Raw genomic sequence first — 15896 nt, 5'->3', positions numbered from 1 at the left:
CCTGCTTCAGAACAACCTTTTGTGCTGCCAAATTATAACTGGCAGTCCTTGGAAAGGTAATCCCCTTCAAATTTGCTTTGAGATTTTTACATCTGTTATATTCGAGCCAACTGGTTAAACATGTCCATCAGCATGACCATAACTACTCTGTAAAGTACAGACTACTATCCCCCTTCTGTCCCAACACAAAGAGTCTGCTACTATTTGTTTTCAGAGGCTGTCTTCCTAAAGAACCACCAATAAAAGGCCAGATTAATATTCCTTATTCTGCACAAGCAAAGAAATCAGCGAAACAGAAGAACAAATTGAAAGGATTACCTGACCGTGTAAATACCTACTACGGGTCAATAAAAGCCAGAAACCTTTTTGGAACCGACCATTTCTTCAAAAATAAAAAAGTAAAGTGAGGGATTGTTCAGTAAAAGCTAGAGTGGGATTCAGACTGTCCTGTATGTTCCTGAAATGGGATGACACCTTTTCAAAAGGCAGGCAGAAAGAGCAAATCAAGCGAAGGCTCTTCTAGATTTGGCTCTGACCACTGGCAGGATCTGCTGGGAGAACCCAAGGCCAAAAGGCAGCAGAAGAGCCACAACTTATTTGTAAGGAACTAGCAAACAAAAAAGGTAGTAAGTTACATCCAGTTGGAAGATGTCAGGGACAAAACTTTCCTAAAAAAAAATGCATTTTTTTTCCTTCCTTACATGCTAAAAAGGCTTGCAAATAGGGGACTGTCAATTGCTGTAGTAAATTTGGATGTTACGAAGACTTCTAACACTGTCCAAAACTATGTTTTCATAAATAGAACAAGCACAAACTGCAGGTAATCGGAAATTCAGATGATGGTGAGTTCTATTAAACTGGAAGGATGCAAAAAGCAGGGCTTTGGCAAGGATCCATTCCAACACCAACACTAACATTTTATTTTTAAATTTATTAATTATGAGCTTACCATCATACTAGGAATGACTGAAGATGCTCTGGAATCAAGAGTCTAATTCTAAAGGAATTTGACAAGGTGGCAAAGTAACCTGGAAAGAGTTGCTGCAATTCAGTAGTGGCAAGTGCAAATATTACACCTAGTAAAAGATAACTTTATCAATATTCAGTGTGGCAATTGTTCACAGACTGCTGGCTCCCCATGTACAATACCTCCTCACTCTACCCAGCACTGACAGGGCCTCAGGTACAGTCCTGTGTACAGGTCTGGGCACCAGACCTCCTGAAATACAGGACACAAATGAAGGGGACATGGAAGAGTGAAGCAAGACCGATCAGACACCGAGAAACTGTGATCTGTACACACACTGAAAAGTAGAAGATACCTAGCCTGTAACAAAGAAAAACACTAGTGGGCACATCCCACTAGTGGTATGCAAATCAGCAACACTAAAAATAAAAGTGACCTTTTGGCAAGGAAATGTTAACACCACAACCTCAAAAGCCCAGCTTCGTAGCTTATTTGAGCCACTCTGGCCATCAAAGAATTTGGAGTAGGAATGAAGCAGCCCTTCTCCCAGCCATGAGACCAACCATATTAGTCTTGTCTTATTACCCTCTTGCAGGATACCAATCTTTTCTTTAACCACCAATAAAATTTTCTCCATCCAAAACAAAAAACATTTCAGGCAATATGGAGTCACTGATCTTACCCAGAGGTACTGCCAGTTCTTTGCTTCATATAAAGCAGAAACCCCATACCGAAACAAAAAGCAAGTAACATCCCTGTTCTGAACAAACATGGCCCAGCTAAAAGACGTACACAAATGAAAATTTCAAAGACCCCAGTCAATACGTTTCAATTTTCTGAGAACCGGGACAAGAGACAGGCAGTATAAGCAAGTCTACCGCAACACTCGACAGCTGAGATGTCTGAAAGATGCTTAAGGAATTTAGGCACAGATATGTCATTAAAACCAAAGGAAAACAGAAGGTTTTGATACAGATAAAAATACAAGATGTCACTTAGACTGCCGAAAGATGTCTTGGCACAACAAAAACGTATAAAGCCAAACCTGAATATAAAGTTGAATCTTTGGGTTATCTTTGGAATGGATGGAGCAAAAAGGCTGAAGACTGAATCCAAATACTATTTTACCCATACCTCATATGACTTGCCAGGCCATCTTGAGCATTAGAAAGTCCTAGATCTGAAAGGGAATCCGAGCAGACAGATACAGGCGACAAAGACCTCTCTTTCTCCTCTAGCAGATCCAGTTTCACCAAGGAGCTCGTTTCATCTTCTGAGTTATCCTCTGACACAGAGCCAATAATAAAGCGAGAATGAGGGTTCATCTCCAGGGGTTTAGCAGGTTGGGAAGACTCTTCCATGGCTCCTACAAATTGGGCTCTCAGCACTGTAAGGAGCAAAAGAAAGCAAAAAAACCCCAAAGCCTGAGGTTAATACCTGCCATTGCAGGACAAAGAAGAGGGCAAAGTAAGGTTCACTTCTGATAGGAAACGCAATGTTAAAACATCATAGCTGAGCCCAGATAGGCATCCAGGATCAAGAATAGTTACAACTGCTATAATCATTGACTTGTCTGTTTGCACAAGATCTATGAGGTCAAAACAGCTGGTCACTCTGATCTGTTGCAGAACCTATTCGTTTAACAAAGCTGCAACAGTCACTTAAAAAAATCCCATATAAATGCATGACTAGAAATCTAAAACCTGACTGGTCCTGTGCAATCTGCTCTAGCTGACCCTGCTTAAGCAGGGGGTTGGACTAGATGATCTCCAGAGCCTTTCCAACCTCAGCCGTTCCGTAATTCTGGGATTAAAAATTTGTATTTCAACAGTATCTGAATGCTGGGACTCATTGTGTTAGGTACTGCACGAAGCATTATTTACTGCTATTCAAATGATGGATTTGATTTGGCACAAATGCCCTTTTCCCAGCCCTTGCCAGGTGCAAGACACATCATCTCTCACATTTTTTCAGAAAACGTCTCATTTCTTAGAATTCCTCTAGGAATCTGAGCTGACCTATCAAACACCAGAGGGCAGACACAGCATACCGGCCAGCAGCCTGCCAGCCAGGTGGGCCTAGGCAAGACCTAAGATCTGTTCAGAACAGGAGCCCACCTCCAACTGCAGTCAACAGCAGACACTTGGGGAAGAGGAAAAAAAAATGGGCTGAACATAAAGTTTGCATGCTCAAAACATGATCTCAGCTTCCCATGCCAAGAGCTCAAGCACATCTCAAGCCAGAATTACTATCTCTGGGCTTAGCGGCATGAGAAGTTCCAACTGAGGCAAAGTGAGTAACTTTGAAGTTTTCACTTAAAGAAACATCCACAGATTCTGAACAACTACATGATTAACTGAGTATTTTATAAAAAAAATATTCCCTAAGAGTTCTCTGTACATATAATAGGTATAACATAAGCAGTAATTACTTTTAAACTTCTTCCACATACTTGTGCGCCACCTGCTTTATCCTTAACCTGAAAAGATTAAACTTTAGGAAGACTTCAGTGTTCAAAGCTCATTCAAGTCTGAGGATAAGTCACCACCAGGATGACTTTAACAAAAATAATAACCCACCCTTATCAAAGTGAAAGGTCTTACTCCATCCATATCCACCTCTTCCCCTCTCCTCCCCTGCCTGCTCTCCATCAGCTCTGGTGGCTTCCAGACCTTCAACAAAACCAGCAGAACTACAACCAACAAAATAAGGTAATTTCCTGCAAGATTAGCAAGTGGAATTGGAGCAGCAAAGGGAGTGGATAGGAAGATACTGGTAAGGAATGATGGGGTCAGAAGCAAAGCCTCCCCTCTTTGGCAGCAGGGAACTGTCAGACTGGCTCAGCCATCTTCTAAAACTTCACCCTGACTTTAACCTCTTGGTCTCTGATCATCCATGTCGATTAGGGGATAGTATCTACTTTGTGGTAATATATTGAAACTTAGTGGCATGATTTATTGTCATCAGAGGAAAATACAAAAGTTCAGGTCTCCATTTTCTATTTTAAACAATTATTACATAGAGAGAGGATAACCTCTTAATATGGAGAGAACTGCTGAGTATCAAAAATCCAGTGTTGTTCCAACAAGGAATGAATGCACTTTCTTCAAAATTAAAAATAAATAATAAGTACAATGGAGAAAGGGCATGACAGATGGAGAAAAAGGAACACCTCACAGCACAAAGACAGGTGGGATGGGGAATAAGCATTTGATACACCCTGCTCTGCCCAACTTTGATGCACTTAGATGATAACTACACAGAGCTGGAAATCACATCATTATAAAATTAGGAATGCACTAACCTCTTGTTATTCTTGCAATCTGAGCAGTAATCCACTTCCAAAATGAACTGGAAAAGAATTAACAAGTAAATATTATTATTATTATTATTATTACTACTCCTCCTCCTCCTCTGTGTGTGTTTTCCCAACTATAGGGATCTTTGAACACAAAACTGTCATGAAAAAAATCACAGGTACAAAATAGATTAGATTTCTTGCTCCAAGTCATGGAGTAAACCAGGAACTGAACCTGCAATGTCCAAGTCAAGCCGTGGCACCTCCTGCCAATCCACTGTTCTGGCAACTTCTGAGCAATGTGTTAGCACGCACGTGATCATCCCACATATATTTTAGTTTTGGTTCTAAAAGAAACTTTGTGCTGTACTTTGTGCCAGTGCTACCTACTTATGTCAAACTCTTGTTCTCCGTCAACTTCTGAATCTGCTGGCCAATTTCAGCTGAATTTGATGGTCAGGAGTAAATCCCAATGATAATTAGAAATTCTGTGAAAAATTGCTGACTAAAAGACAGAGCTGACATATTATATTTTTACATGAAAAACCCCAGTAGTTTACCTGTAAAACAAACTGTGATACAGCCATACAGACAAGGAAGAGACAGGGGGACATTTATCTCGGGGCCCCATTCTCCCAGGACATACTTCACTATGCAGAAGGGACTGTTTTGATACCCTTAACCGTCACACCACAGACATCCTAAACCAGTGGGAAAACCTCATCAGTCCTGCTAATTATAGCCATGTTATGCCAAGTACAGGGATGCAGCATAAACGGTTTAATATGAACATGATAGCTTTCATCCGGCACACAAGCAAAACTGGACCATGTTATAACACAAATAGGACACGATTGTAGTTTTAATTAGAGCACCAACAAGGAATTTATAAACACCATGCTCTTTTTTTTCCATCAGTAAATGAGAATTAAAAACTGATCCAACTGGCTTATGCACTTTTACCATGAATGTACTTGACTGAATTATTTAGATCAAACCCTGTGTTGACATCACTACTCCCACAAACTCCAGTTTCACTGAGGCCACAGGCAGTTCACTTTACAGAGGCATTATTAACCATTTTATGGCTGAAAATCCACGAACATCTGTCTGACACAGGCATTAAAAGGGTAGATCGATCTGCCTTTTTTGAGGGTGGAGATGGAGAAGGGGAAGCATGACTATAGTCTGCAGACCTATCTGTGACATGCAGAACTTAAACCATACAGAAAGATTTCTTTACCTGAAGTGCTTGGGCAGGACTTAACAGCTTAGAAGCACAAAATTTAAGTTTTTATGTGCAAACAAAATTTGATTGACAACAATATATACATGTGTATTTATCCTGGCATCAGATGACTCCTAGAGAATATCATCCAGACAGATTTACTGTTGGCACAATTATCAGCGCTGAAGAATCTGGGATACAGCCAAACTAACTTCAACCCTCTCTTAATGAAGGAAAACTTTCTGATTTCAAGAACCTACACATTAATACACAAGTTTCAAGGCTTTTTTTCCCCCCCTGAGCAGAGAAGGAAACAGAGGAACAAGCAGTTAAGTGTTTCACTCAAATACTCCATGAGAAAGCATCAAACCAATGCCAAGGCTCCTGATCCCCAGTGCCATGCTCAAACAACTTGACTCAAACATCTTGTTTGTACAACTCAGTTCAAAAGCAGTTAGTTATCCATGAAGCCCCATTTAAGTCCATTTACCAGTGCACTTCCGACCCCTTGTAGTCCAGTCCCAAAGTCATGAGTTCTGCTAGTGTTTTGCAATCAGCTGGTAACTCTCATTGAATTAGACGTTTAAGGTCAGCTTGCCCTCAGCATGCTGAAGTTTGTTATTAGTATTTAAATTAATTTCAGCATTGTCTGGGCTAAATAAAATGCAGACTTTCTCAGAGATGTCCTCACAGAAGCCTTTTGATTTCAATGCTGCAAAAAGAATACACAAGTCTCACCAAACCTCTGCATATTGTATTTGCTGTGTGAAATGTAACTGCCGTAGTTTCTAATGAGCATCTTGAATTCAACTGACCACAAGACAATGTTCATGTACCGCTAACCATTGTGAATGTTCTGTTTGTTTTAATAATGTTGAACTAGACCCTAAAAATGAAAACTGTCTGGATCCTCAACTATATACAACCCCTACACACTTACTTTCACAGGTGTCAATAGCCTGTCAAATAGGCTAACTTCTACAGAGACTGAAAAAACCCCCTGTAATTTACAGAAAGATACAGATTGAGAATTAGATCCTGCAAAGATTTAACAGGTAACAAACACATCGTGCGCTCTAAGCCTGCTCAGTTACATAAATACACATAATCACAGTTGAATCTTCACAGAACCTGTGCCACGATGTCCTCCCTCTCCCCCTGAAGAAACCAGCTCACATTCGAGGTCTGAAGACACACAGCACTTTACTAACTCCCCAGCTCTGCAGATATCAAGGTATTTAAGACCCAAATTGTGTTCACACTACAAGCAATGAAAACTCTGCAATCCAAATGCAAAACATAACATACCTGGTTTTGCCTGAGGTGAAACAAAGCCCAATTCACCTCTCCACAGTTCTGCTATTATCATTAGTAAAATTTTTGGCTTGACAGTGAAATGCACATGTAAATAATACTACACTTTCAAAGTTTTTATTACAGTTTCACTTTTAAGATCATTTTTATTATCATAAAATACACCTCAGCATAAAACTTGCATAATGTCAGCTGGAAATTAAGTTTCTGGTTTTTTCAAACCACCCCATTCTGAAGACAACTACATTAGTGAAGAGAACATTATTATTTCAGTGAAAAAGAGGTATAGGTTCTTTCAAAGACTCTACATATCGGTAAGTCATATAAAAAGGAAATTAACAAAACTAGTTTTATTTAAAGGTTCCTTGTTTAGAGCCCTGGGATCTGTGGCATTGCTAATCAACACAAAGAACTTTAAAACAATTAAATGGACTTGTACTTTCACCACCCCAACTGAATGAACACAGGTAGCAGAAAACAAAGGAACAAAAAAGGTAAAACCAAAGTAAAAATAGATGGTATCTGTGTAAAAAGTTGACTACTTAATTGCTTTTACTGAACACAAAAGATCAGCAACGTGCTCACCTGAACCAGGACTAGAAGTAAGTTTCCAGATCAGGAGAGGGCAAAGAGGCGATTTTTGCACCACGACAGGCCATCAAGCATCAAGCCATTTACCTGCAGAGCTCCCTGCCTGTGCTCCACCAGGCCAGGTGCTGCTGCCTTTTAAGACTGGCTCAGCCTCAAAACTTTGCCAGCCTGTATGTCTACACAACCGCGTGGGCTATGATTCAAACTCTGCTCCACCTGAGCCATGCCTCCCAGCTAATCATTGTGCATTGCTTCACTTCCCATCCTCAACTGTTCTCAGCAGGTATCAAGTACCCTGCAAGGATCTTTTGCCTCTAATGCATTGAAAGTACCTCATCAAACTCAATGTCCACAGGTTAGAAGTTCTAGTTAAGTTTTCAGATTTACTGTACCAACATTATATAAATAAAGCCAAATATACAACTATTCTATGTCACTTCCAAAGAGAACATATAGACAAATAAAAGAGCCTATATTTCTAAACACACAGGACTGTGTCTAAACTCTACTGTCTTTGAGAGAATTTGGCATCGCTTAAATGGCTTGCAGAACATTTACAGCCTGCTAAATTGGAACTGCCTGCAGTTTTACTTTGGTTTATATTTTTTTTAACGCAGTATATTTTGTTTTTAAACTTTCTCAAGACGATTTAAGTGACACCACGAAAGGAGAGGCGACAATAATCATTGGGTTTGTTCTGCAAATCTGCTTTTACAACTTTTATCTTTTGTCAGCACCCCGCAGCACCTTCCAGAAGGCATTCCCAGGGCTCCGTTCAGCCCCTCGGCAAAACCAGGCCCCGAACTCTTCCCGTAAGATCTCGAAACCGCACCAGAGGTGGGGAAGGATGACAATACAGAAGCGGGATGCTCACGCCGGGGGAGCGGGCGCCTCACGCCGATATGGCGGCTCCGACACACTCGATTTTATTTTTTGTGAATTAAGTGGCTGGCACGAGGCAAAGGCACCACCAACTTGTTGTTCTCCGCGCTGGAGCAGCCGCCGCCGGGCCCGCCGCGGGAGGAGAGCAGGGAGGCCACACGGCTCCCAGCCCAACCACGCAGGGGGACCAGCCGCCGCGGGGAGCGGCACGGCGGGGCTCCGGCGGGACCCCTCCCTCCCGCCACGGGAGGAAACCGGGCGGCTCTTCCGGGCGGCTGCCCGCGCCGCAGCCCCGCCGCTGGAAACCCCCTCCCCTAGCCCAGGGCAGCCCGAGCCGAGCCCCGCACCCCGACAAAGCCGGCGGCACGGCACGGCATGGCGCGACACAACATGGCACAGCTCCGCCGCCTCCCGCCGGCCGGCACGGCGCGGCCCGCGCTCCCCGGCCCCGCCCAGCCCTGCGGCCCCCGGCCCACACGGGCCCCTCCGGCCCTTCCCGCGGCGGCGGGGCGCTCACCTCAGGGTGCCGGGCGCTACGGAGGCGCGGCGAGCCCCCGGCCTGACGCTGGGCAGGGGAGCTGGCGGGGGTACAGCGCCGCCCCCCCATTCACGGCGAGGGCCCACCCCCGGCCCGCCCCCCGTGCCCGCCCCGCCGCCGCGGTGGTGTGATGGGGGAGGTTACCTCAGGTCAGCCACCTCTAACCCCGCCCCTCGCAGGGACCCGCCCCGCGCCGCTCCTATTGGCTATCGGAAGGGACGCAGCGGGGGGCGTGACCAATCAGGCGGCGCGCGGGGGGCGTGGGCTATGAGGAGACGCCTATGGCCTGAGCGGCCGGCGGGGCGCGCCTACTGGCTCCCGGCGCGGGGGAGGCGCTGCGGTGGGGCTCACACCCACACACACACCCCGCCTCAGTTGGCGCGGCTCCGCGCCCCCATAACCCCGCCAGGCCGCGGCGCCGGGCCCCGTCCATTGCACCCCCTCCCGTGGGGCCCGGCCTCCCGTGGGGCCCAGCACAGACGGTGAGGCCTTGCGCGGACAGCAGGCACCAGCGCCCTGGCAGGCGAAACCTCCCACCCGCTGCGGAGCCCGGCACCGGCTGCAGGACCCCCCACACCCAGCGAGACCCTCGGCCCAGCGCTCAGTGCCCCACGTGCGACAGCACGGTCCCTCCCGGGCACCGGCAGGGGCACCGGGCAGGAACACGTGCCGGGACGGCAACAGGCCGGCCCTGCCAGAGCGTTTCTTGCGCGTTCTCTGACCTTTAGCCACTCGTTCTGCAGATGGGCAATTTAAATAACTGCCCTTTCCGCCTTACTTTACTTTTACAGTTTTGTTTAAAGATGGCTGCTGAAATTTAAATCGACTAAGCAATGCAGGTTTAACTCCTAATGCTGCTGGATCTAGCTCTGTGCACACAGATCCTCTTCCTGCTGGAGTGGCAGCAGTGCCAGGGTACAGCAGCATTAAGCATCCCGCACAGGCAGTTTTGGTGTCCCCTGAGCACCTTCCTGCAGTGCTTAGGCACGGAACCCACACCCACATGTCACTGTACCCTTCTCTCCTGCATGGGGAAACCGGGTTTTCTTGTACAATTTATACGCATGCTGGGCTTTATTCCTGCACTGCAAATAAAGGGTGATGCCAGGTTTGAGAGGATACACCTGAGAGCTCCTCCTGGCTCTGGGGTAGCTCAGGCTCACAGAAACTTCACTGCAGCAGCACGAGCGGTAACAGAACAGTGAATTTCCTCAGTCACAGACCTCAGTTCAAAACTCCAGGCAATTCCTTTTTAAAATGTGTTTTAAGACCAAGCCTACAGTTACAGGGGATGTAAGACTGTGCTCTACCAGGACACAGTACACTGACTGGAAAGCACATGTTGGAGTAAGTGCCTCCTGCAGGCAAGTATTACACATCTAGAAAATCTTATTTGGGGCTTTGTGGTTAATATTATTATGAGGAGGAACAGACCATGTTCTCACCTCCATCTGGACTAAATCTGGAAAATTGTTCTGGGCATGGACACTTATTTATATCTCTGTAGATGTGTCTTTCACATAAGGAATCTTCCTCCATGTAAATACTTTTACAAAGGATCTAAAAGCGAAGGCTAGCTCAACATTAGCTTAATCATATACAGTACTAAAGCCCAACTCATGCGAAAGTGAGGGGGAGTACTTGGCATGCTGAGGGACTGTGTCCTAAATCACTGATAATAACTATACACAGAACTTACAAAATCAGAGATTACGACAGGTGCTTAGTTCATCCTGTCTAGTGCTCCGAGTACCCTGGCTGTGCTAAAACATGCCTACTGCTTGTCTGCCCTGCCCATTTCATCCGTTCAGTTAATAAATACTATTCAAATAGTGCTGGAGGAGTGATTGCTACATATAATTAAATCCTGTAGCAACTCTCCCATTCAAGGGCAAAGAGAGGAAAGAGCACATGAAAAAGAGCAAATGAAATGCATTAACCTTAAAAACAAAAGCACGGATTTGGAAGGTGCTTTTAAAATTACCCAGTAATAATAGCCTTGGGCCACCCTCAGTTTTGATGGCCTTAAAGCAGCACTTCATTTATCATTATAACATTAATGGTTGGGCTTTTTCACAGCTGGATCCTGGTGCACATCATACAGGACAGCTACAGCATAGAATAGATCCCAGAATATTCCATTATGTGAATTTTACACATGAAGGCTTTGGGCTGTATACCTTTCACATCTACTCTTACCCACTGAAGGCAGCAAGAAAATCTCGCCTCACTGTGAACAAGTGTTGGTGGAACACTTTTAACAAGGAAATACAATTTCGGAGACATTACCGTAACTGATTTGGAACATACTGCAGGGTAAGGAATACCCAGCAATTATTATTGCCCATGCCGAATCAAATCCTGCATTTAGGACACCTGGTGAATTTTGCTGTGACTTACATAGGAGCAGAAATGAGTTCAAAATTTCCCTCAGTTCTAGATTGAAGCAGAAATAGTTAAAAATGTGTTCAACCTTCAAACTGGGAGCAGCAATAACCTGTGTTTTAGTACGAACATACTCTTTCACAAAGTTCAGACACACTTTCCAATATTTTTATCAGATTTTGAATTGTAACCACATTCCTGCTTTGGGGGGAGGGGGATGGTTAAATGCATGTGCTTTTTCTATTATGTTCAGAAACTGGACGCCGTATATTATTTACTCTTATTACGCGACTTAGGAGTGCATGTACTCTTTACACGTGCAACCCCCACCCACCCACCCCCACCATTTTCTCAAAAAAGCAAGTGTAGCCTTTAGTAATGCAAGTAAATAATTTCCAGCAAAATACAGGGAAAATATTATTACCTTTTATGATGCCAAGTTAGGGTTCCACCTCTCTTCCCCAGGCTCTGATAACATCACCAGTACAAACACAAAAAAGATCATCCTAGGTTAGGGGGGTTAGTGACGCCATCCATTCTGGCACAACTCACGTCCTGGCAGACAAGTGAAAAAGAGAAAGGTCAGATTGCTTTTTAAAGCAAAATTATGTTTTAGCTATTTCAAAAATGCCACAGAAGATTTTAAACATCAGAAATTAAATGTTTATCCTCACAACACTGACAATATCTGCCTGTTTTTAAGGATAATCACTAACAAAATACCTCATTCTCTCCAGTTAGCAGGTTAGCTGCCATCGCTAAATCAGTCCATGAGATGTGCTGTTATTGGTCATAAGTTTTCTTACAGCTTCAGGAAGCGCCCTAAACCGTCTTGTAAAACCACAAAGTTAGGCTCCTCTTGGCATTCCCAGCCCAGGACGAGAAGCTGCAGAACTAATCAGAAAGCAAAACAGCACTGTAGATGGGATGGTGAACATTTAGTAACGATACTTACTAATGACATTAAAAATAAACATTTAGTTGCTTGACATTATTTATAATCTAATTCTCTTTCCAATATTTTTTAATTTTTGCTGAGGCTGAGGAATTTGGGATTCCTAATGCTTTCTATCTTGAGAAAGTTGCATAAAAATTAGCAAGTACGGAAATATAGCTTAAAAAAAGGATACAGAAGTGAAGCATCTTATTTGGATAAGATGTTTTTCATTAGCTGAGTGAAAACACACTTATTGGCAAGGTTACGAAATCCTCCTCTGTAAAGGTTGCTAATAGGTGTATCTCAGAGATCTATGCACTGCATTTCACAAGCAGAGAAAAGTGAGCCACCATTTTTATTTTCCATTAATATACTAATTCCAAAGTAAAAGGTTCATTCAACTAGGTAAGCATTTGAATGTGTTAATTTACCACTACATACACTTTGTACTACACTAGCTGGGGGGATTCTGTGGCATTTTATACTTTTCAAGAATTTTACATTGGAAAATGCTGAATAGTATCCTTATTATATATCCATTCTTTATGGTTGGTGTCAAGTTGCAGTTATGGTAACTGGATGTCAATCACAAACAGAGCACTTCAGAAAAAACAGTTAACACAATCATTAATATGAGGGCCAAATTATCAGGAAGCCCTCCTAGGTATGGAGCAGATCAAATGTATCCTCACACTAGCCCTGCTATTTGAGATCCTTGAACTGTCTTATCTTTTCACACCTTTACCATAGTGATGTTTGGGTTTTTTTTCCAATTTTACTATTGGCTTTTCAATTTTAAATTAAAAAAAAACCACTGAACTAAAGCAGCTGAATACACTAAAATAAAAAACCTGCAAGAGTGCAAAAAGAATCTGTTTTTTGTACCACCTGATAGATTGTAAATATTAAATATTTATACCAAAATCCATTCTTACCGACCATGAATATCTAAACTAAATAAGCATGCAAAATAAATATTTATGTGCAAGCCCTTGCCACTACACTTGCTCCTTTTTTAAACTTTTACTTAAACTTGCTCCTTTTAAACTTAAACATCTTCTTAACTTAAACATTATCAATGCTTATGGAAACGTTTTGTCTCTAGACTAACAGTCATTTGAAATGACAGCGGTTATTTTGACGTAAACCTGTTACTCAGCATTGACAAGCCTCTGGCTTTGGAGGAAAAAGTGATTTCCATCGCCACCTCGTGTCTGATACAGAAAACGCCAATTCTCGAAAAACGATCTACCCAACAGCCTAAAGAAATCTCACCGGGACTTTTTGATTAAACCTGCAGACAGTAGCCTGATAATTTTCTCACTTATTTCTGTACGCGGCCCCTACGTATTGCCTCCGAGTTTGCTGGGCAAAGCCGCCCCCGAGAGCTATTGCATTTCACCCAGTGGCACACGGGGCTCAGCCTGGGCTCTCTCCTGGCTCCTGGGAGCAATTTCCACCAGGGCTGGCAGATAAGCACAGGCAACCTTCATTCCCTAAGCAGTTTTAAGCTTTATTAATGATCTACAAAGCCCGAAATGGCCTGGGACCAGCCTGCTTGGCATCACTTCTCCCCATGCCGGAGCTCCAGCAGAAACCCCCGCCAGCACCCGTGACCCGTTGCAGCACTGTCCTTGCCCTGGACTGGGAGCTGCCCCCTGCAGCGGGAAGGCTCAGTCTTACAGCGGACCCGTGAAGGCAGGCGATGCTGGGTTTACTTCACCCAGCCGCCCGGTGTACCAAGGGTCACCCTTGCCCACGGGTGTTCAGTACGTTCGGGGGAGGCTCAGGCATCCCTGTGACTCTCTTTGGGGAGAAGGCTTTAGGAAAGGGTTCTGTTTGCCTCAGCAACAGAACAGCTATGTGGGGCCACATTCTAGAAGGAGCTCATCTCCATGGCAACCAGCGACCTGCAGCAGGACCACAGCGCGCCCCAGAACCCTCTCCCACGAGACATTGCATTTACCTGCTTCATCTGTTTCAGTGCTTAACTCCGGGAATCGTGTTCAGGACCAGAGTTAACTTGTGATATACCTATTGAAAGGAAATTTAACCAACAGGTAATATTTTTTTCCAGGTTGGTTTTTTACCAAATTCCACATTTCTCCTAATTGGATCAAAACTAGAAATTAGTACAAACTACAGTGAATTAAGGCTCTAATTTTAAACCCTCCATATGTTGTCCAGGTTAAAGGTGCTGGAGTTTTGAACAGGAATATGTGATTACAGAGCTATTTGGGGATCTCTACTAATCAGCTCAGAGTCTGCTGAAACACCTTTACAGCATTACTCAAAAGAAGCAGTAAAGATAAAAAGGGCTTCCAGATCATGCTCATATTATTAATATTCAGCTTGTTTGCACACAACAGTCTCAGCAGAAAAGGTGAGTTGTTCATATACTTGCAAGTTCTGAGTAAAACTAAGGATTGTATAAGAGACTAACATGTAATATTAGGAATAAATATCTTTGTATGTTAATTTTCTCTCCTCTACCGTATGCTGAACCAAGTCTTTAATCCATACGCCCTCAGCTCAAATTCTTGCACCTTTGCTGTCAGCAAAATGTTGAAATTTCAAATTAGTTACTAAAAGAGGGTAGTACTGACTTAACTGTGCATTGTAATTAAAAGTGGTCCATCCTTCTCTCCATTCCCTCAGACTCCAGACACTACAAGTGTCATGTGGAAAATGCCTCAGAAGTATCCGGCAGCGTAAGAAGCCTGAACATCTTCCTGCAAGGTAAGGAGTCAATGGAAGAAGAAAGCTGTCAGGGCTCTTAATGATGTGGTTAACATTTTCAGCTGTCCCAACTATTCCTCAGCCACCTGACCAAAAAGGATACAAAAGATCATGCAAAATTTACCCGTTTCACTAAAAAATAGAAAGATCATTATAGCAACCTTTGATGGCTTGGTGCCATTCGACATCAGGAATGATCCATAAACTCTGAAACTTTCAGATTTCGGAATCGAGATGTCTCAGTTAAGGGCCTCAGCTTCCACACAGCCTTTAGAGTCCCCAAGGGCAAAGGGACCCCAAACAGAGGGGATTCGGTTAACTATTCAGGGAGATGCCCACAGGTAGTTATGTTACTATAAAGTTAGACTCTGTGAATGTTGTCCTGTCAAGTGCAACAATTTACTCTTGTGCTTGGGCATTAAGAATAAAGTTAGTCCGGCAGAAAAGAACCACCAAAGGGATTACACACAGAGAAGCTGCTTGAATTTTCCTAATTGTAACATTAACAGTGAGCTAACTCAAACATTCCTTTCCAGCAGTATGTCCCTCACAGCTAACTGTGCTGGCCTGAACCTTTTGCAAGAAGAATTGCAAATAGTTTAAGAGAAGCCATTTCTAATGTCTCTTACCCTTTGCCAGCCCCTGGGATAGCAGCAACCACAGCAAAGTTAAGCAGAACCCAAGAAGTCATCACTCTGGAATGCTTTAGTCATCAAAGCCCTGTGCAAGTCAATCTGCTGTATTTGGAGAAGATGCATGGAGACCAGACCGTAAAGAAACATACCCCGCAGAGCCTGAAAGCTGTCACCAGTGCAGAAAGGAAACCTGCTATCCGCCACACCTGTGTTTTACTAAAACACCACAGGAAAAAGTTTCAGAGAAAATTTATTCTTGGAGAAAAAGGTAAAAAGTTCAATGTAGCAAACAGATGTTTAGGTATGTCAGAGGATGGCAGTCTCCAGTTTCATAGAGCTTATACCTTCACAGCTATTAAAAAACCTAACAAACTATTTGTAC

At 43.6% G+C, this 15896-nt stretch overlaps 1 protein-coding gene across 8 annotated transcripts in view; it reads right to left on the bottom strand.

Annotated features, from left to right (window-relative positions):
• ACACA (acetyl-CoA carboxylase alpha) overlaps nt 1–15896 on the bottom strand; it is a 148072-nt gene that overhangs the window by 126640 nt on the left and 5536 nt on the right. Inside the window, exons 1-7 of one of the 8 annotated variants that reach the window (XM_056341593.1) lie at nt 15509–15810; nt 14752–14872; nt 14107–14174; nt 11927–12097; nt 11628–11758; nt 4272–4318; nt 2102–2354 (exon numbers count right to left, since the gene is read on the bottom strand). In XM_056341593.1, coding sequence (XP_056197568.1) covers nt 2102–2328 — 227 coding nt within the window. In that variant the 5' untranslated portion in view covers nt 2329–2354; nt 4272–4318; nt 11628–11758; ... (2 more) ...; nt 14752–14872; nt 15509–15810. Of the gene's footprint in view, nt 1–2101; nt 2355–4271; nt 4319–7392; nt 7500–8797; nt 8900–11627; nt 11759–11926; nt 12098–14106; nt 14175–14746; nt 14873–15508; nt 15811–15896 lie in introns of those variants that run through there. The other 7 variants (XM_056341568.1, XM_056341558.1, XM_056341600.1 and 4 more) reach the window with 7 other exon arrangements.

This window comes from Falco biarmicus, chromosome 1 (genome assembly GCF_023638135.1).
Source record: "Falco biarmicus isolate bFalBia1 chromosome 1, bFalBia1.pri, whole genome shotgun sequence".
NCBI classification, from domain to species: domain Eukaryota; kingdom Metazoa; phylum Chordata; class Aves; order Falconiformes; family Falconidae; genus Falco; species Falco biarmicus.
This window is presented reverse-complemented; position numbering and strand designations above follow the sequence as displayed.